Source organism: Chenopodium quinoa, unplaced genomic scaffold (assembly GCF_001683475.1).
Source record: "Chenopodium quinoa cultivar QQ74 unplaced genomic scaffold, ASM168347v1, whole genome shotgun sequence".
Classification (NCBI taxonomy): Eukaryota; Viridiplantae; Streptophyta; class Magnoliopsida; order Caryophyllales; family Amaranthaceae; genus Chenopodium; species Chenopodium quinoa.
Window position 1 is genome coordinate 281,538 of NW_018742890.1, and position 22,550 is coordinate 304,087.

The window sequence follows — 22,550 nt, forward strand, 5'->3', positions numbered from 1 at the left end:
GTAAAGTAACAACAACAATTTGTTCTCCCCCTTTAGTGCAATTTCAATGCACATCATGACAAAAACTATATGCTTTTTACATATTTATAACCCATTAGTTATTTCTAGCATATATCATATAAATGATGATCAACTGATAAGAAAGTTATTCGGACTTAATTAGCTGTTTTGAATCTGAAAACGCAACTTAACATGTGCGAGGTGAATTGAACTCTTGAATTGAGAATTAAGCCTAGCTACTTGATATCAGATTAGTTGAAATCTAGTATATTCCATATTTTGAGCAAGATACCATCATAAAATAAACGATGTGCTAGCTAGCTAGTGCTACATATTTTTCGTCTAGTTTATTTCAGGTAGTGATGTGTGACCTAAGCTTTATATTGATTAATTTTGCTATTTCACATAATCATATCTCTTTTACTTTAATTTTACTGGGGCCATATGTATAATATGAAATTAAAGTTATTGTTATAATAATTGATTGGAGGATTAATCAGCACTGGGGGCCGTGAGCACCAAATTCAACCATCATTTGATAGTTTTATTGACTAATACAATTGGATAGCATAAATATAAAAATAACTATACCTTAATCAGATTACATATGAAGCATTTATAACTTTATTAGTTTTAATCCTTGATTAGACAATACAATAAAGGTTCGATTTGGAGTTTAAATCTATACAACATAGATTAATTATGTCATTTGGATACTCCTAAAAGATGGTTTGGCAATTATTCCATCATCATTATCTTGAAGCTTAGTATGAAGTCATTTCATATGATCAAGTGAAATGAATATGGAATATATAGAAATATTCTTATAAATAAATAATGGATAAGCCTAAGACAAATAAAAATAACATATGGAATTTGATTAAGTACCGTATCTTTTTTTATTAACAGTGATGGCATATATTTTACATATAATATGTATCTGCTTAGGTTTGACATTTGATAGTGGATTAATAGAAAAAAGGGGGCCAAGAAGATGTATGAAAAAATTTATGATGCAATAACTTATTAACCATAGATTCTCTTGTCTCCAATATGGTTGCAACTATGTTGTGAATATAATAATCCTTTTCAAGGATAAATATCAATATATGTGATGTGCTAGCTATTGTCCGCTCCTTTTTTTTCTTAAAAAAATTATGGACTACATGGTTATTTTTCAATAATAATATTGATTGAAGCATAAGATTTTGGTAATAAAAAGAGTCTAAACTAACTAATTATGTAAATAATATTATAATCTTTTGACACTTTAATTTGTTTGGGTAGATAAATAAGAAGTAGAAGATCGATAAACTAACCTCAATTTTCTTGATAAAATGGTGATTATGAAAGAAAACTATTCCGACTTTCGCCCTTTCCCTTTCTCTCTATCTAAATGAGTGTAAATTATACCTTCTAAGTTTTCACGTTCTTTTTTTGTATACTCACAAGAGCATGCAGAGAGTAGAATATAAATGAGTGTAGAGTTGCAAATTTAGTGCAATGATAAAAGTCATCTTTAAATTATCCATATACCCTAAATTATATCTAGTTTAGTAGTATTGAATTCACGTTTGTCACTTGCTTTTGTTTTACTCAAGTAATAGCATTTGGAAACAAGACTAGAAAAGAAGATAAAAGTTGATAGCAATATTCAAAGGTGTATACCTGGCCTTATAAATTATATTTATACCTATTCCATTACGCACTCTAGCTAGCTAAATGCCCTCTTTTTCTTACTTTTGATGTGAGATATTGTCATTGCTGTATGTCTAATTTGATGCCGTCTTAATCCAATCAATTTCTCTATCTTCCTTGCTTGAGGCTTCATTTTAGAATATGATGCTTTTATTGGAGAAAATATTTTTAGGCTCACCCATTTGTCAATTAATTCTTGGACCTACCAATTTTGTTAAGTAACAATATTAATTAATTCCTTTTATTTTTAATCTTCATTAATTGTGTATTTTCTAATGGAAGTTTCTTCCATTTTTTAATTGTACCAACAAAATTAACCACCCATGCATATTTTACGTATAAATTTTGATTTTTAGAGCTTACTAGCTTCCTTTATATATGTCATTATCCTTACTTCTTACAACTTTACAAGTAGCGCATATGTTCCCAAATTGATAAGAAACATTACACAATTGTAGCTATTGACCTTATTTAACATGCTTGTAAAATACTTCACTATTACAAATTTTAAATGATGGTAACTTAATAAAGTTTTCTCTATCAGATTAAAAAAGTGTAACAAAAACTATGAGGTTATATTGACAAGAATGTTGTAAAGGCAATTTGGCGTTAGAAGAATCTGATTCACTAATCGTCTATGCATTATATTGTGAATATGTGCTTCCTCATTGCACCATGTTAACTTTTATGCTTGTCAATGCACAATTTTGAGCGTTAATATGTTTAAATTCTTATTGTCTTTAAGTTTACATGTTGTCTAAATTAGCATGCATCATTGTTTTTAAGTTCATCAATAGTATAAGTGAAATATAGTTGCAAAAATGATATATTAAGAAGTCTAATCAGATCCAAAACAAGACCTACAACTGTTCAATTCAATTTACTTCTTTCGTCCCATAACATAGTTACGACTTATAGAGTTATGGTGCAAGTTACCATTTCTATTTTATGGTCGAACTTTGAAAATTTTGACTAAAGATTCTCATTGTTATATACACAAAAACATGGTCTCATGTGTAGTTTTATAATAATTTTTTATAACTTTGTTATAATACGTAAAATGAAGATATTGATAGTAAAAAAAAATGACTAAAAGACCAAAATACAAATAAAAATGAGAACTATATTGTAAAACCGATTACAATCTAATTTTCAATTTCCACAATGAACCATTTCAATGTTTTGATCAAATTGGTTCTGGTCCGGTCCGATTTTGGTCAGTGCATTGGCCCTCACGATCATGAGGTCATGGGAGTTAGGAGTACACCAAAACCGGGTCCCTTCCACAGGCTGACATTGAGCCACATGTTAGTAAGAGACTTGCCTTCACCTTCATTCGCCACGTGTTCGAATCTCAACTTCTTCTCTTCAAAGTTCAAACACTCACTCCTGTTTTCCTGCAAATTAACCCAAAAAAAAAAAAAACCAACAAGATCATATTAATTTCCTTTTTTTTGCTACGACAATTTTCGATTAATTTCCTGCAAATTTCACCAACATGTCTCGCCTAATTCAAGCTCGATCTTCTCTTTCTAAATTGCAATAAGAACATCTGTTTCTTTATCTGATTATTGATTCTTTTAAATTGTAGATTACATAACCAAAAACAAAATGATCAATTTTTAATGTGGTGTTTTTATAAGTTGCTTAATTTTACTTTTAATTGTTGAGCGATTGTTTATTTGTTTGATCATATTATGATTATATTTTCATTTTAATATATTTGATGGCTAAATTGATGATTTGAGTCATATTTTGCTCATTAAATTTATTGATTTGGATTGCATTCTCAGTGTTCGACGAAATTCCTCAATGAACATATTTTGTTTTTGTACGAATTAAATTATGCGGTTTATCGTATTAGGCAATGGTGAAAATTGGCTTCTTTTTTTCCTAGGGAAAAATTTGTAATGCAGCTCTTGATTTGGAGTAGGATAATTGTTTAAAGGGAATTCACATTCTTGTGGTTTATAGGTAGGAGTTATGGTATCTTCATTTGAGGCTGAGGCCTCACGCCTTTCCGTAGTTGGTATATGAATATGTATAGGAGTGTGGGGAGAAGGTTCTAGAGGTTGTCGAACCCTATATATGTGTTCATGATAAATTTTTAGAAGAGATGAAACGAGTCTAGGTGATTAAACAAGGAGGAGGAGAGATTGATCACAAGAGGTTCATAATAAAACCAGTTGGTGATAATAGTAGTTCCTCTAGCTTGTAAGATGATATTTTCTCTCCTTTTTCTTCAATGAGGAACAACTCACGTATGGACAACAGAAGGGTTTCAACATTCCCCCATACGTGTGAGTGTCTGTTATTACTAGAAAATGAAAGAGAAGAGTTTGATTCACTTACAAGCTAAGATGAGGTTTTATACTAAAACCAACCAATTGGTGATAATAATTCGGAGTTGTTCCTCTAGCTTATAAGGTGGTATTTTCTCTTCTTTTCCTCTAATGTGGGACAACTCACATGTGGACAACAAAGGGGTTTCAATAGTTCACATGTGAGTTGTCCTACATTAGAGGAGAGGAAACGAACTTACCATGTATAAGCCTAGTCGCCTAGAGAGTTGCTCTACTTAGTGCTAATTGAGTAATTAGTTTTAGGATCAAACCTCGCTTTAGTGGCCTAAGTTGGAAACCTCCTTCCTGGGAAATCCAAAGCCATTTTCATATCTTTCTCAACCTTGGAGGATTTTTTAGTTTAAAATTTAGAAACCTCCATATACAAGGTTTCCAACTTGTTCAGTTACACCAATTTCGAACCTGTTTTCTACAAAATGGCACAAACACTTTTATTGAGAAGGCTATAACTATTTTCTTTGGAAATATCTGGAATAGATTTTGTGAATTTTGCTTATGGTGGTTTACAATGGTCTATGTATTTGTTATAGACGTAGTGAGGACCTGAGGACTAGTGACCTATTTGATTTTTTGTATTAAAGCTGTGGCTTTATATAGTGCCAGTGTCCGCATCCCTTCATCCCTCTAATATTGCCCCATTGGAGTATGGTTACTTTTTAAAGTTAAGTTGAATGGAGTTGACGAGAGAGAAAGTTGGTGGGACCAAAAGTAGTGTACATGAGAGTAAAATGGTGGCCTCTCATGTTCATTTATGATATTGGGAAAACTCTAAGGGACAAATTAAACTGGTTCATTCTTAGAAATGGAGGGAGTAACTATTCTTAGGTTTATAGCTTATATGTTATGCTTAGAACTTGGAAGTTCATTACCTCATTTGCATTTGACTTGCTTTTTTTTTTTTTTTTTTTTTTTTTGCCTAAAAGAGACGATTAAAAGGAGAAACATAAGTTACCATAAATATGTGGGGCATGTACTAGTACTGCTCCATTTTATCTGCATATCAGCTTGATTACACATTGCTCACCTTGTCAATAAAATATACTTTTTTGTGCTCACTGCTGTCGAAAGTTATCAAATTGAAGGGAAATTTTGACTGCTGCCTAAAGTTATCAAATTTAAGGGAAAATTTAACTTATGTGAACATGATGAGTTTAATATATAGATTGAGGAAAGATTATCAATAACATTGCTGGTCTCAAATAGGAGAATAAAATTGTCTAATATGCATGAAAAATACATCATTGTTGAGTTTTCTTTTATTTTATCTCAAGAGATATTATCTGCTCATCTACTTGTTCTCATGTGCTTTAATGCTGCTATTTTTAAGAAAAAGGGAGTTCTTTTTGATGATTTTCTAGGCTGTAGGTAGTTTTTTCAAGATATTTTTTGTACATATGGATATAACTAATTTGGATATTTATTCACCTGCATCTTGACCCTATTTCAATCTTTTGGTTTGCCAGTACATTAGCAGTGTCTAGAAGTTGTAGATTTCTGTCTACAGAATCTACAGGGATCAATGGAGGCTCTAGAATTGAGGAAGCCGAAACAGTCAATGTTCCTCCTCCCCCTTCTGAAAAGGTATCTCCTTTTAACTTTCACGTACTTGGTACTTAGTTTTTATTGTGCTTTAGTTAAAATCCGTTATACTCCTATAAGCACGGAGTAGTTGTCAACTATTTGCCTGTAAGCACGGAGTTTTTATTTTGACTCTATTCATTGTGTTGTGTTGGTTAAGCTACTTGTTTTTGGAGGCAATGGATTTGTTGGTTCTCACATATGCAAAGAAGCTTTAATACATGGCTTGTCAGTTGCTAGCATGAGCAGGTATTTCCATCACAACTGTAGATAGTGGATTTACTGGTTTTATTTGTGTCCCAGTTTATATTCAGCTGCTAGAGTTTGTAATGCTCTTTTAGCATTTCTTTTAGCTCTTGCGAAGAGGTAGTTAAAGTTGAACATATAGAGACTTTGTGTCCAATACAAACTTTGCATGTTGCTGGAGGCTTAACATGACATGTTTTAGCTGTTTTCTATTCTCCTTGAATGGTTGTATTTGAAGTTTTGAACCAATTACTGATTGACAACATTATTAAAATGAATAAGTTGGTTTATGATTCTTCATAATCAATAATTTGGATATCTTACTTGTGCCTTCTTCTTTTAGATCTGGAAGGTCATCCATTAATGAAGCTTGGGCAGATAGAGTGACTTGGCATCAAGGTTTGTTTTGTATTTGGGGCTACGTGCTATTGGGAATGTTCAATGCATGTCGTCTTATATTTCTGCCCTTGATGCAGGAGACCTCTTTTCACCTGAAACAATTAAAGATGCACTGGATGGAGTGTCTTCTGTTGTATGTCTCCTAAACAATTTTTTCTTGTTTGAACCATAACATCTTTTTAATAGGGTTCTTGCAGGTTGTAAATTGGATCCTTACATCACTGCCCACATGATGACATGAATGGCAGTTATTTCCACATACCTAGGTTTTTTTTTTTTTTTTTTTTTTTTTTTTTTTTTTTTTGGGTACTGTTCGTGTACCTACTCTTCCCATTTAGAGGACACTTCTTAATTATATGTGTCTTACTTTGTTCATGCTGCACAGGGCAAACTATTTTTTGTACTTTTGTAGGAAATTTTTTTAAGAGCTGCTAGCAACTCTGGCTGTAGAGCCTGGACTCCATAATCAGATCTATGATATTTGCAGATATCCTGTGTTGGTGGCTTTGGGTCTAACTCACACATGTATAAAATCAATGGTACTGCGAACATGAATGCTATTAGAGCTGCTGCAGAGAAAGGTATAGTGTTTATTAATGGATTCACCATGATTTTACATTGAATTCCAGAACTGTGCTGCATATTTATCTGTATCATTGCTTCATTACTCCCCACTCAGTCCCCGGGAACTTGCCTGTTTTAGAACACTTGGAGGATCAGTATTCTGAAAATGAAATCAGAGTCCAGACTCCAGAACTCCGGATATATATTTTCTAGGCACATGATCAAATGTTCTCCTAGTAGTTTAATATTGATTATCAACCCATTAGAGAAACAATAGGGCTAATGCAATATAACTATTGGATACAAAAATGGGAAACAATGTTGACCTATCCATGTAAGTCTTAACACTTTAGGCACAAAATTGTTACATACCCTGGAACTTGCTGAGTTTAGAACACTTGGAGGATCAGGATTCTGAAAATGAATTCAGAGTCTGGAACTCCGTTTTGATCTTCTAGGCACATGATCAAATGTCTTCCTAATAGTTTTATATTGACCCACTAGAGAAACAATAGAGTTATTACAATACAATTATCGGGTACAATAAAGGGAAACAATGTTGACCTATCCATGTAAGTGACACACTTTAGGCACAATTGCAAATTTTTGTTACAACTTACAAGAAAATAGAATGAATATGATTTCTTATCATCCTTTACAAATGACCTATGTACTTTTTCTATAGATAATGAGTGATAAGGCTCATCCCTTCATATAAATATTATTTTCTTTTATAAAGATGTCCCTAAATACTAAGAATTTCAAGGATACTATCTGGAATACAAATCAGCAATATATAAGGAATAATGTAGTGGTTCACACTATTGCATTAGACGTGCAATGAAGATCAGAAACATAGTTGAAGTTCTGGACAGACTGCACTGATGTGCAGCTACAAGTCCCCCTGTTGCACTTCTGCTTTGTTTCTGGCTTCCTGACTTCGCTGCGTGGCCATGCAACACCTTCAAACGCTTGTTTCAAGTTTCATAAAGCCACAGGGTACCTGGAATTGCATTTCTTACTTTCATTTTACGTTGTTTTACTTAATTTCTTTGACATCGAGTAAAACTTGTACAACAAGAAACAAATGTGCATCACGAGCAACATTTATGTATTAATTTCCAACAGCTTATATGTCTCAGTGTCATGGAGGTCTAAGACATCAGAATCTGCCTTTTTGTTACAGGGGCTATGACTTCATGCCTTTAAATATATAAATTATGCTGTATTTTTACCTGCCTATTTGCGTGTTCTACATTGGTTTATAGTCTGCAATCTTATTGATCATAGAGATTGTTGATGGCTGAGTTGTTGACAGTTCGCTCTTTTTTTTTCCCCTCTTTTTTAAGAAACGAACTATAGTTATTGACAAATTGTTACAGACTTGTAGATTATACAAGTATTAAAGTGTTAAACCTAGAAAAATGGATTTAAGGTTCAACATAGGATTTAAGTCTTCGGTTATATCATTTGATTGTAATTGGACTTTAAGAACTTGTTGCATCCTTGACCATGAACATAATCTATTAACCAAACATATAGAGGATATAAATGAGACCCTAAAGGATATCTCTGATGGAAACCATGCAATAGCTTTCCTAATTCTTGTAGTTGGTGTCCCATGGCCTTAGTAGACTAGAAAAAAAGAAAGTCCATATTAGATTTTTAAATCTTTAATCTTACAGCAACAAGAACAATCATTCAGTATGTGCACGGGTGTTGAAAGGTCCAGATTTATGCCCCCTAGCCAGTGTAAACATCTGGAGGTTATTTCGTGTAAAGGAGATAAAGATCCCATTGTGAAGGGATTTAAGCACTTTGTAAACCCGATTGAGCACAATTATTGAAATTAAGCTGAAAACCCTTCATTGTAATTGAACTAAATGCACTTTATAAGGAGGCCTGGAATACGAATTGCCATAAATCAGCCTTCTTAACCTTAAGATTTTCTTATGTTTGAGAGTTGAGACTATGATGTAGAGAGGAAGGCAGGTCATTGCTCACTTGTTAGCTCAAGTATAATTCCATTAAAAAAAAAAAGAAATAAATGGCACTGGGAGGATTAATTCCTCAATCTTATTGCTGTTAATTATCACTTCGCATCCAACATTGGACAACTATCTAGTGGACTCCCGCTGTAAATTATCTCTTCTCATCCAACATTGGACAACTAACGAATGGACACACATATACTATGAGGCTCAAGTGCTCAACTCACTTCCTCAATCATTAGTGTCATTGAAACTTGTGCCATTTGGAAAGGCAAGTACAATAATTCCTTATAGGACATCTAGTAGAGTGAAATCCTTTATTTTTGTTGCATCAAATATATTCTTTTTTACATCTTGTGTTTCTTTGTTATATTTTTTTTTGTGCTTGGTTCGATTGCGTAGTTTATTCTTTTGTTTTAGTATATCTCCCACCTAGATTTGATAGCATAGTCAATTTGCAGGTGTGAAGAGATTTGTTTACATTTCTGCTGCTGATTTTGGCGTGGTTAATTACCTGCTGCAAGGGTATTATGAAGGAAAGGTACTTTGGCATTAAGTTAGTATTGCTCTCTGTCAAGGTCAAATTAACTTCTGCCATAGTCCCTTCATGACTGCATGTGTCTGAGCATTCTTTTGCGCACATATATTTCTCATGAATAAATCCTTGTGCATTTTACCTGCTGTTCTTTTTCACATTAGACTGTTTCCCCTGCTTTGCATTTTTTTCTGAAACAACTGTTATGTTCTTTACTAGAAGTTTTTACTTTTACATAAGCATGATTTTGGTTCAAACCTTTTACTTCCGTACTTCAGCAACTTACTTATAGGTGCTCTGGTGGTACTTGCTTTCTGTTATTATATATCAGATGTCCTCGGCTCATTGCCCAATCCCTATTTTTCTAAAATTTTCTTTTTTGTGGAACATTTCCTCATATTCTTTTGTTTTTCTCTTCCTTGAATTTATGTGAAATGCTTATGTTTTTCTTCTTGTGCTTTGCTGCATATGCTCTGTGGCATTTATTATTTATGGAGCTCAGTTTGAAACTGATTTTACAAAGATTTAAGTAAATGAGAAGTTATTATCTTCCATAGATTGCTAACTTTGTAACCAATTGATACTAGTATTAAGTGATTTCATGATCATATTACTGATGTATTCAATTTACTAACATTGAGTTGTTACACGTCCCAATTGAGCTGGGACACGTGTCCTGCATTTCACGGTTACTTTGCTACTTTCTGTTTGCACATGCATAGATTTAATAGTTGCATTTAAATGCATAAGTAAGTGTGTTATCTGACTAGAGATTTTTTTCCTCTCAGAGAGCAGCTGAAACGGAGCTACTTACCAAATTTCCTTATGGTGGTGAGCTTTCATATAACTTCCTGGTGGTATTTGCAGACGCTAAACATACTAGAGAACATATAAAATGTGCATAACAATATTTGGCTGCATTTTTAACCTTGAAAAAAGTAATCTGCAATCAAGAAGCCTTTGAGCCAGAAAAGGATTCTATATGACTAGAGCTTTTCTGTCTGTGGTGTTTAAAACTTGTTACCTAAATCTTATGGGTTACTCAAAGAGTATGCAGTTTGCATAGTTTGACATGGAGCCTGTTTCACCCTAAAATAATCGTATATATTCCAATCTTATCAAGTATTGTTCTTATCTAGAGACTTTTTTTATCGAGCTTCACTCATGATTTAAGGAATTATATAAACTGACTAATCTTGTTTGACCTTCATAGTCCTCTGGCTTGCCATACCTCAATTTTTTTCAAGTTATTTTTTATGATCAATGATTTTCAACTGTTTTGTCAGGTGTTATTTTGAGACCTGGTTTTATTTATGGGACACGCCGAGTTGGTAGCATGAAGTTACCTCTAGGTGTTATTGGATCTCCATTGGAAATGGTATGCTGCTTCCATTATTTGCTAATTTTTAGGGATTTTTTTTTTCTTTTTCCTTTTCATGTGCTTGCTCTCGTTGTAATAAGCTGTTTATAAATCTATACTTAGTTAGAGCATTGTTTATCCTTCTTAACTACTATTTTGTGGAAGATTTTCCTGAGATATTGACTTTCTGTATGTGTTGTAGGTTCTTCAACATGCAAAACCACTGACTCAAGTTCCGCTAGTTGGGCCTCTGCTCACTCCTCCTGTTAATGTCACAGCAGTTGCAAAGGTTGCCGTCAGAGCTGCTACTGATCCTGTATTTCCTCCTGGCATTGTTGATGTTCATGGAATATTACGCTATGGCGGGCAGAAGAAGTAGAATATAGCTTTGTACATCTGCTTATAACGTGTTCCAGTCAGAGTAGTCCTTGCTAAAATTGTTATGAGTATGTCTTTGCTTCATTGAGGGAAATTCTGGAGCTAATTGATTCGTAGAATGCGATGAAAGATGCAGTAACGTGTCTGGGACTCTGGGTGATGTCCCTTTAGGTAGTTTGTCCTTGCATCTGTATAGGTGCATAATAAATGCTCATACAAATTTTGTTACAGTAATCAATATCTTGGGTTCAATTTATGTCATTTCGTATATATTAGTAATAATATCTGGTGCTTATAAGTGAATAATGATTCATGATTCCTTATTCTTTTGACTTTTTTTATGGCCAATTAATCAATAATCTAGTCTTTTGGATGAAAATGATCAAACTTCAAGTAGTTTAATACATAATACTCTCCCCGTTTTACAATAATGTTCCTGTTTGGAATCTTTGACTTTTAAAAATAAGAGAGAATCTTCTAAATTTCTCTCAATCTATAAGAACAAATATAGTCATGTGGGATCTAGTTTTTTTTGTCTTGGTGAGTAAATTATTACTACCTAATTTTTATAATTTTTGCTAATGTGAGATTAAAGATATTTGCTATCAAAGATGAATAAAAATTTGTATCGATTTATGTAAACAGGAACATCATTACGAAATATAGGAGTAATTTCTTACTCTGTATATGCCTTTTGACAAAATAATAAGCTTCTCTTGAGATTGAAGAAAAGTTCGATTGGAACTAGCTAGTTACTATTCTTTGGCCCCTCTTATTTCAACATGCATGTTAAACACTTTTGTTTACAGGTATAACCAAAAGTCAATATATGGTTTTTTAGAAGAAAAAAAAAAAAAAAAAGTCAATATACGGGAGTAAATACTTTTTTGTTATGAGATGAAGACAAATGAATGCCTATCTGAAATTCATACATGCACAAAAAATTTCTTTTGACCTCTCCTATGTATACGTAAATAATCGCTACTAACTTTACAGCTATTTTAACCATGCAACCACTGTAAAATGTCATTCATTTGTTTACTCTCCTCTCATAATTCTCATAATTATTAAGGTTCACACTTGTATGCATCTTTTTTCTAAAGCAATCTTTACTGTTAATGTTGTCAAATAGAACCAATTATTTTGATCAATAAATGATAGGTGAAATAGCCCTCAAGACTTATATGTTATCAATTTCTTTCCTTTTTTTAAATGTGGGACCTTAACACTTGCTCTAATCAAATCTTTAGATAATTACTTACCATTTTGCATTCTTCAAATCAACATACTAGCCCTTTGATAACAAGTTTAATATCTCATCGATCTTGTTTTCTTCAAATCTTATCTATAATTCATTAGTAAAGTCAAATTTTCCCAACTCACATATGACTATCTTGCATTTCGTTAGGTACATTCTTATCAACTTTACATTTCTAATGACTCAACATAATTGCTAATTCTCGGATTAGGAGATTATGATGAAAAAGTATATTTGTTTAAAGATGGTATGAGTTATGCCATGAAAAGGGTCTGCATTCCTTGGCACTAACTAGACTGACCCACGATCAAACCCACTAACCATGTTGTGCTTAACTACATAAGATAAATTTAACTATCTTAACGTTTGTTGTGCTATGTTAATATAAAGTGTTTTATTCCGTAGCCTTTTAGGTATGGTCTGCGACTTGGACACGCACTTTAACACTTATTATATCATTAATTCATTATATGTATGCCTCACGGGAAGGATCGTGCCATTACTCTTTTAGCATGTTTGTTTGTGGGGATTATTGATGGGATAAGGATTTAAAATCCTCATGTCCCATTATCCCTTGTTTGTTTGAGGGGATACAAGTTATCTCATATAAAAGGGATGAGGACAAAATAGGGGTTTATCCCTCTATTACTATAATCGAGGGCAAATATAAGGTTTGGGGATAAAACTTAAAAGGTGAAAGACAACTTTACCCTTAATGAAAGAGAAGGAAGAGAAGAAAGGAGAAAAGTTAGTAAGGATAGTTAAGTAAATCTGCTACTTATTGCAATTTATTTCTCAACTTATTCCCTCATTATCCCTATCGCTGTTGCCAAACGCCTCGTTTATGTTTATGTATTAATAAGAATATACCATAACATAGAAATACCACAATTAGCAAAGGAAGAAATTATTAAAGAAAGCGCTAACGACTCTACCTTAAATTGAGAAACCCAGAATCGTAGCAGTGAACAATAGAGAGAGAAGATGAATCAGAATCAGAGTCAGAGCCCTCAAACTAGCGAAGGCAAACACGACGATGATGCCGCTCTCTCTGAATTTCTCGCATCTCTAATGGATTACACTCCTACCGTAATTTTAACCTTATTTATTTATTATTTTTTAATTAAATTTTTCGAAGATTTCTGATTGATTTTTTGACGATACTTTGATGTTTATTCTGTATAGATTCCTGATGAATTGGTTGAGCATTACCTCGCTAAAAGCGGTTTTCAATGTCCTGATGTTCGATTGTAGGTATTTCTTTTCTGTTTTTTTTTTATAATTTTTTTTTTTTGTTCTTCAAATCTTTTGATTACAATTGCTAAATTGTCAGATTTAAATTGCTTATGTAATTGACGAAGTACAAATTTGAGTTCTTTAAATAGAAAAGCTTGGATTATATTGCAATTGTTCCTGTTTCTGATGAATTCAACTTATTTAGCTAAATGATGAATTTTTTTTTTTTTTGATTTTTTTTTTATGCCGCAAGCATGAATTGCCTCTTTTTAGATGATTAATTCTTGAATTTTTAAGTTTTGTTGAAAATCTCTGACTTCTGTGTGGTGTTTAGTGTGAAGTTCACTGTTTGGATCGGTACTCGAAAATTGAGCTTATGGTTGTTTTCTCTATGGGCATTGATGACAGATATAATTTTAGACAAGATTATAACCACATTTACACATTAAGAATTCAGCTGGATTTATCAATGGAAAAAAAAACTAGTCTAACAGTGTAGGGATTATCCCATATAGGTGGCAAACTTAGGGTTGGCAACCCGAGAGACAAGAGAGTTTCGTATGTGCAATAGGGTTTATGAGATCTATGATGTACTTCAATCAATTTCTTTCATGAGGTTTGCGAACCCTATGGGTCATGCATTCCCCTGTATTACATTGATTCTATAAAGTGAATTTTCTGTTTGCACTAAATTTGTAGAATGATTTAAATATTGAAGCAAAATTTATTGTAAAGAAGGCGATATCATTTACAAACTAAAAGGACTAGGAGTCTAACTGGAACCAAATTACGCTGTATGAAACCTAGAAAAGCCTTAGATGCATGAGCATACACGGAGATATGAGAAGGGAGAAGCCTGCAAAAGTAAGAGAATTGTTTTGTTTTATTCAAGTAGGTGAAGTGGGTATTTTTTTTTGTTAGATGTTCTTATTTTTATTCCTTCCTCCTCCTCTTGTTCTTGTTGCATAAATTGCTGACTCTGCCTTCATTTATTTACAGTTCTGACCCTTTTTTTCCCCAGGATTAGACTGGTGGCTGTTGCTACTCAAAAGTTTATTTCAGAAGTTGCTACCGATGCTTTCCAGTATGTCTCTTGCTATATTTATTCTGCCTATATTGTTTGTATCTTAACTTGTTTATTAGTATAAATATAAAATCATTACCCCTATTGCTAAAAGATGATGTTGCGGTTGACACATTCAATTATAGCTTTTTTTTTTTTAAAAAAAAATTATTTATTAAAAATATTCTTATAGTATGTGACTGTATAAATCATTACCCTTATTGCTTATGTGTACCTCTTCCTGTTTACAACACTTCCTGTTTGCTTATAATGACTAGATGATATAATAGGATTAATAGCAGCATGACCGAATGAAACCACCTCTTTTACAGTTTTGGGCTTCTTGTGCGCTCAGCATCCTGAAATATTAAAAGGAGGTCCCTAGCTGTCTTAGGATGACTAAATGATATGATAGCAGCATGACCATATGTAACAAAACCTTTTTTTACAATTTTGGGTTTCTTATGCGCTCAGCATCCTGAAAGATTAAAAGAAGTTCCCTAACTGAAGAACAAAGCAAAATAATTCCTGTGTGCCAGTGCATCTGTTGTATTGCTTGTTAAAGCTCTAGTTATTGAAGGCTGACTATTGATTCTATTACCATGATGACAAATATTTATGCCTTGACATAAATGCAGGCACTGCAAAGCCAGGCAGTCATCTGTGGTCAAAGACAAAAGAGATAAGCAGCAAAAGGTATGCTGGTGTTTAAGTTTGCTTTGCTAATGAGCTTGTGTCCTTAACATACCCTTTTTCCGCCCTCCCTCCCAACCAAAGCGGTGGTTACTGGTTATGGTTGGTGGAATAGCAGTGAGTAAAATTAACAATTGTCTCTTGCATCTTAATATTCTGTAACAGGAAAAGCGTCTTGTTTTGACAATGGAGGACCTTTCAAGAGCTCTAAGAGAGGTATGTTTTGCATCTGAGATTAGTAGGGCACTTCTGTATTGAGAAAAGGCTGTCATCTTATGTTAAGACTTTTTTAATGAGTAATTGGATTAATGGCAGACGGCAGCTGATGAACTTTTAAACAGTATGTTAGCTGTAGTAAGCATTATGGAATTTCCACCCCCTCTTCTTTAACAGAATTAAAAGAAAAAAGATGTGAAAATATTATGATTGATTTGAATGATTTTAATCATTGATCTCAGACAAGAGCTAGGAATCAGTTGTGATGTGAATATAACCTATTAATATTTCTCACTCAACAAACTAAATATCTGTGATGATGAGCCCTTAGAACCTAGGTTTCCTAGGAGAATGCTCATCAAAGGATTATGTTTATTAGATATGACTACAATCCAGAACTCAATGTATAACCTAATCTCTCTTTACTTTCATACATAAAATCAACTTAATTCAATATGTACTATATACTATTCTCAATTTCTATTCACAATCCTAGGCTGTGTAAACAGAAAACGACAAAGTAACTCGAACATACAAATTCTTGCTGAAAAGAGAAATGAAACTCATAGTCATTGGAAATTGCATTTTAAATTGCTATTGCACAGTGGCACCTATTGATTGCTTCTGATAAGGATGTAGAGCTTCATGTTTGACACTTATTTCTTGTTGAAAAGGTCTTGAGTTTTATGCATTTTAAAAGGGTAAATAAGGTCTCGAGTCAAACGTGTGCTATAAATCACTCAAATTCTACAAAATATTATCTTTGCTTACTTGCTATCTTGCAATTAACACATCTATCTTGATTTTAAATAATGTGATTGATCTCAGTATCTAGTAATTGAAGGTCAATATACCTATAGAACCCTAAGTATCCAACAAAAATGAAATATACCTCAAAGAATCCTAATTATAATTTGTTGCTTTTCTACTGATTTAAAAAAAAAATGAAATTATCTCAAAAGTGAATGCAATGTTTCCTCAAGTCAAATTGTGAATTTTATCTTAAATTACTTGTACTACTTGATATTCAACACCACTTAGGGTTCAATAGGCCTTCGAAAATCAAAAAAGCTATACATAATACCATAATGTTAAGGTTTAATCACGCTTATTGATCTGTAATTGAAGAGCCATTAACCATAGATTTGGAATTGTAAGGCGCCTTAGTCCTCAATACTCGAACAACCTTAGATCTTCCGAGTGGGGCAGGATTTTCAATGTGAAGGTCAATTTGTAAAAAACAAAACTGCAGAGTTATGTTTCCACTAAGTGAGAAGTTGGGCAATTGTATTTCAAACTTTAATTGCATCTTGACTATGCGGCATCATCCTTCATCGCTCAACCCAATTTCTAAATAGCTTGAACTAAGTTGTTTAATATATTTTGACAAGTCAAGCTGACCTTTTTTGGTAAGTAGACAGCTTTTTTTTTCCATCCCTAAATGTTTGAATAGCTTAACTTTTACTGGGTTACAGATCAGGACCTCCCGCTCTGCAAAAGCTTTAGTCTTGGCTAATTTAATTTTGAGCTATCTAAACATCTAGTTGAGTCAACGTTCAGCTGTTCGAATTTTGCATGGCTATACTATAATTTCATTTATTCTGTTGTATGTATACTTTGCTCTTTGTTGTTGTTGCTGTTGCTGAACTTTCTTATGTAACTTGTAGTTACATTGTACCCTTGTTGATTTGCTTAATTGCACATTAGACTTGCCCTATTCTATTGCTTTTGTTGAGGGAGTCTCTTATCCTTAGAAGTTTTTTTAGTGTTTGTCCTAGACATAGTGAAGTTATTGGCTTTAAGGTTTTCTCTGTACCCATATGGTAAGAGTGATATCCAGTGCCTCACTATGTATTATAGCGGAGGTTTCTGTTGCTACTGTGAAGACAGATGGATCATGGCTACCTGGCATGTTTAATTGTGTAGAAAATATCAGTGTTTGATATGGTTTGGGCAGACGTGCTTTACACTATAAGTGAGTGTACACTGCATATTATAGGTAGTTGGACTTCATCTGCTAGACATGGGTTTGGATGGAGTTTTTTATGGTCTTCTAGATTCGAACATAGATTTGTGCAAATTTTAAACAGTGGAAAAGGGTGGACAACATATGGTTGGTTGATTGAGGCATTAGTAGTTCATGTTCTTTGACTAGAGGCTCTCTTGAATGTTATTTCATGCTATGCACTTTTAACGGATTGTCAATGAGATCTATTTTATCTTTTGCAATATGGCACTTTTGGTTACTTTCTTACTGATAATAGAGGTTCCAATATCTACATCAAGATGAAATGTATTGTTACGATATTAAAATTAAGAACTTTCATCTCCCTTTACTCCTTGAAACTTTACCTTCTCTAGGAGTCTAAAACCAACTTTATCCCCCATCATATTTAGATGCAAATGCAATCAATTTACCTGCACAAGTGAAGAGTTGAATAGAAAAGAAAATTTTTCAATGGTATAATCATGGAAAGTATCCAAATACTTCAAGACATCCCAAAAGAGGTATACTAGGGAAACACCAAAAGATGTAGGGAGGAATTCTTTTTCATGTTGTGGTGGCAGCAGTTTATTGTTTGTGGCTGACTTGTTGAGTGAGAAGAAACCATGTATAGAGCAAGTGACTTTGGTGAACACTTTCCACTGTTATCAGAAAAATTTGATCTGGAGCTTGAAGAAAAACCTTGACATTTGTTGTTACCATGTGCATTCACGATGCATTTGTTGAAGACGATAAGACTTGACTTTCTTGTTGAACCCTCAAAGCATGGCTTTACTATGCTTGTCAAGAATATTGGATTTACATCCTTTTTTTTTTTTTTTTTTTTTTTTTTTTTTTTTTTTTTTTTTTCTAAAAGGGAAGATAGGGATTATTTTTGAATTTAGTTAATCATGTTCTGCCAAGGCGACAATACCTTGAGGGTAAGAGTTTAAAAGTACATGTTCAACCCCATGTGGAGGTAGTACTCTAGTTGCGAAATGAGCTACCGGCTGCTGAATTCCCTACCCTACAAACTGTATTTACTTATCTGACTGGATTGTGGAATTTATGACCGATAAAGATTTTGCAGTCTCAGTCTTATTGCCTTTTGTTTATGGAGATTTGGGAAAGATTGTGAAATTTAGGAAGGATCATATTAGAAAGGGTGTTGCAAAAGATGCGTGTATTGAGATGGATTTGAGGAATCACCTTAAAGAATAGAATTGGATGATAGTAAGAAAGGTGGAATTTTGGATGTAAGGATAAGGGAGAATATTAATGTTTGTTTGAGCGTAAACTGTAGTTACAGGAAGATGCCGCGCTAAGGAGCGTGGAGATTTTATTTTGTGGAGGTTTTATATGTAATCAAGAGGTGTAGGAGATAACTTGGATGGATGGTGTTAAGAATTGATAGTAAGAAATTTGGATTTGCATGATCATATAACATTTGATTTAAGGCAATGGAGGTATAGGGTCTTTATCGAAGACCACTGTACGTTTATGCAGCATCATTGATATTAAGTTTTATTTGTTGTAGTAGTAGCATGGAGTTTGATACAGTTTTCTTGGACGTTGGGCATTTCATTCTTCTCTCTTATTTTTTTTCTTTCACTCAAAGAATGCTTTGGACAACTCTTTGTTATTTCTTTAGTTTCTCTTTATATATAGCTAGGTCTCATAGGATCATAAGTTTGGATGACCTTAGATACTCAATTTTCCTACTAAGACCTTGCTCATGCAATTTGGGATCCTCATTTTGGGGTGCCCCCTCACAAAGGGGTTGGGAAGTGACCTTTGGAATTGAATCTTAATAAGTAGTCGACTATTTACTTACTTAAGAACATCTATAAAAAGAAAAAAGTGTTCTGTGGAGCAACCTGGCAGTCTTTGCCCCTACAGTGATTAATGAATGTGGGTGTGAGGTCAAGAAAGATTATAAGATTAGAGTTCTTGGTGATATGAAAGATCTCCCTCCAAATTGTACATACAACTTTCATCGAATACGGCTTTCCGCAGAATGAAACCTTGATCCTTTGGGGGAATTTTGCAAGGTACAACCTTCTATGTCTTTCTCATGGAACTAGAAAGGCAGTTTATGTCAATTAAACGGACAGAAAGGATTGGAAAGCAAGCAGAAAGTGGTAGTTTAGTAAAGAAAAGGACTAATTCCGACAACTTCAGGAGAAAAGGGGGCAACCTGTATTGGATTTCTTCTGTTTTATACGTAATACATATGGCTGTATGGTTGGTCCAATGTCGTGATACTTGTGAGGATGAGAATCTCAACATAAAGGAACGCATAGGTTGTGTACAAGTAGAAATGAGCTATAACTGCTACTATGATACGGAGTATGTATTATTATTTTAATAAAAAATAAACTAGGACATTCTGTGTGACTTGATTTGTAAAAGATATCAATTCTGCACAAAAGGTTTCTCAATAAAGTCTGTATGAATAATTTTTATATATATGCCATATGGCGTTATTTCTAGTAAGTTAAAATGTCATGACTCATATCCAGCCAATGTCATGTTGCTTTCCTCCACTCTTTGCTCTTTCCCCTCTGACTCTAAGTCAGGGGTACTTTCTGTCATTTTTATTAATTCTTGCTGCCTATGCCCTTGTATTTTTATTAATCTCGCATTGATTCTTCTGTAACATTAGTCTTGAGATTCATATCAGCACGTTTGGATCAATTTTTGAACGTGATAAGAGTTCTATGGACTTCTATCCTGAATTTTAGTTTGAATTTGGAAATAAAATACCTTTGCTTCATGCCCTAGTTTAGTCTGTTAAACACGTGTTTATCATTTGATTATATTACTCCTGCTTGATGATGTAATTACTGATATAATTTAATATAATTTGGATGCATCTTCACAGTATGGGGTGAACCTGAAGCACCAGGAGTATTTTGCTGACAGCCCCTCAACAGGGATGGATCCAGCTTCAAAAGATGAATGACTTAGTGTAGTTTTTAATCGACGAACTGTTGTACAAATCTACTAGACGTGACATGCCTTCTGCTTTTGGAACTTATACTGTATTCTCAATTTCTCATGTATCAACGAACTGGTTACATGCTGTAGTGGGTGACAATTAACTCTTTTTGGCTTCTCATCAAATTATAATGCTTCTGTACTATCTTTGTTTCCTGACCTTTATGTTATTTTATCAAACCTCTTTTTCTTTAATGATCATATCAAAGTTTGTCAATGTACTGCAACCTTTGTTTCACAACGCAAACAATCCTATATTATCTGAGCATTGTTAATGCCAGTTGCTGAAGTTGGTAATTGGTATTACAAGCTTCACATTTCAGAGAACTAACAATTCAGCTTCCAATTTTTCTACTAATATTTCTGATATTTGAGTGTCGCGTTTTGGCCAACAGTTGCAAAATTATATACGTATTTTTTTTAAACCGGAAATTTTTTTTTTTTTATTTTTTTATTTTTTTTTTTTTTAAAAAGGAATACAAAAGAATCTTTTACTCCGTAATATTCTATATTTACCTAAAATAAATTGTAGAGTAGTCGTCCTTCCCGACGAGATCCCTCAACATTTACTGAACAAAAAAGGTTTGTTTCTTCTAAATCTTAAATCATATGATGAACAGAGTTATTCTCTTAAGAAACTTGTTTATTTCAAGGAGTACGCACTTCATACCGGTGCTTTTTTTGATTTGGCAAAACAAGTGATTTTGAAATTGGAGATGTTGTTGGTCTTAAATCAAAGTATCTCATTGCGCTAAAGATTTCAGACTATTTAAAGTGTTGCATCCGTTATCACAAGAATAAACAAGGGTGGTTTCGTTTTCCAGGACTTGTGTTTGTGCTTGATATTTTAGTTGATCTACGCCATCATGAACAAGGCTCTCTTCGGTCTATGTCTGAGCTCCTTCTACGCCTTGATGAACAAGGCCCTTCTCGTTTGTCTTTGTATGACCTCATTCATAATAGTAATATTAGGTTTTCGTATATTACTAAACATGATTTTGATGAAGGATTAGATGAAAACCATGAAAATAATTTATCATTGTTACCCTTGACCAATATAAGTCTCGATAAAATCCCTTTTACACCTGCTGAATATCATGAATTTCTTGAACGAGATGATGTTGAGATACTTGCGTTTATTTACTAGGAACTTATGCTTCACGCTAATGTAAAATGTTCGGAGATTTCCAAAGATATATTATCGTCGGTGTTTATGAAGCAAAAACAAACAGTGGAGTTGACACACACAAAATATATAGGTGATTCTCCATTTACCTTGAGAAGATGTCTACAAGTGAGCTGGAAGATAATACAATCTTGGTTCGTTGCAAGCATGTATTTCATTGCGACTGCATCTTCAAATGGCTTCCAGGAAAACATAGGTGTCCTTATTGTCGATCTAGTATGCTAGTCGATATAAGGTACTAATCAATTTCAAGATTGAAGAGTTTTTTTTTTTGACATAGAACTTAAAAAACAAGAACAAAGATTAATGATATATGTAATTGTTTTGTCAATTCAGAAATACTTTCCATAAATACTTATATTTCCAAATAAATGATATTTTTATTTGATGAATAATAATAATTATAGCATAAGAAAAATATATTGAGCATACCTTCTTTTTGTTTTTTCTTTTAAACATCTAAAACTAATTTAAGTAGATAAATATATCTAGTATTCACACTTTTAGACAAAAACAATACAATTTCAGTAGGCAGAAACAAGCAAAATTCTTCCAGAATTCCCAATTTCATATGGAAGTCAAAGAAAAATTAATACTACACAGGCCACTATGCAATATTCATGTAATTTGAGTCATCTTTAGATACGGTAAATAAATAACTTACACACACCTTGATTAAATTACATAAAATAAACATTAGTCAAATTTATGAAGCAACGTATTTTCTAAGAAAGTTCTCTTATTTAAGACTGAAGATCTATCGAATGAACATGCAATCCACAAGTGTAACAAATTTTTACAA

General features: G+C 33.2%; 2 protein-coding genes across 2 annotated transcripts; both read left to right on the plus strand.

Moving 5' to 3' along the window:
- Positions 1–2,937: 2,937 nt before the first annotated feature.
- LOC110726895 (uncharacterized protein At1g32220, chloroplastic-like) lies at positions 2,938–11,373 on the plus strand. Its single transcript, XM_021906416.1, has 10 exons — positions 2,938–3,240; positions 5,525–5,642; positions 5,800–5,888; positions 6,229–6,284; positions 6,362–6,417; positions 6,772–6,865; positions 9,301–9,380; positions 10,163–10,205; positions 10,661–10,752; positions 10,937–11,373. Exons 1-10 carry the CDS (start codon positions 3,197–3,199, stop codon positions 11,111–11,113), a joined length of 849 nt encoding a protein of 282 aa, XP_021762108.1. The 5' UTR covers positions 2,938–3,196; the 3' UTR covers positions 11,114–11,373.
- Positions 11,374–13,254: 1,881 nt separating this feature from the next.
- Positions 13,255–20,779, plus strand: LOC110726896 (transcription initiation factor TFIID subunit 10-like). The gene is made up of 6 exons (XM_021906417.1): positions 13,255–13,459; positions 13,556–13,620; positions 14,628–14,690; positions 15,308–15,365; positions 15,528–15,578; positions 20,447–20,779. Exons 1-6 carry the CDS (start codon positions 13,355–13,357, stop codon positions 20,525–20,527), a joined length of 423 nt encoding a protein of 140 aa, XP_021762109.1. The 5' UTR covers positions 13,255–13,354; the 3' UTR covers positions 20,528–20,779.
- Positions 20,780–22,550: the final 1,771 nt, after the last annotated feature.

Coding starts and splice junctions, on each gene's coding strand:
- LOC110726895 (XM_021906416.1), top strand. CDS start 3,197: ATGTCTCGCCTAATTCAAGCTCGATCTTCTCTTTCTAAATTGCA. Junction 5,889..6,228: donor TCAGTTGCTAGCATGAGCAG/GTATTTCCATCA, acceptor TTCTTCTTTTAG/ATCTGGAAGGTCATCCATTA. Junction 10,753..10,936: donor TTGGATCTCCATTGGAAATG/GTATGCTGCTTC, acceptor TATGTGTTGTAG/GTTCTTCAACATGCAAAACC.
- LOC110726896 (XM_021906417.1), top strand. CDS start 13,355: ATGAATCAGAATCAGAGTCAGAGCCCTCAAACTAGCGAAGGCAAACAC. Junction 13,621..14,627: donor CAATGTCCTGATGTTCGATT/GTAGGTATTTCT, acceptor TTTTTTCCCCAG/GATTAGACTGGTGGCTGTTG. Junction 15,366..15,527: donor AAAGAGATAAGCAGCAAAAG/GTATGCTGGTGT, acceptor ATTCTGTAACAG/GAAAAGCGTCTTGTTTTGAC.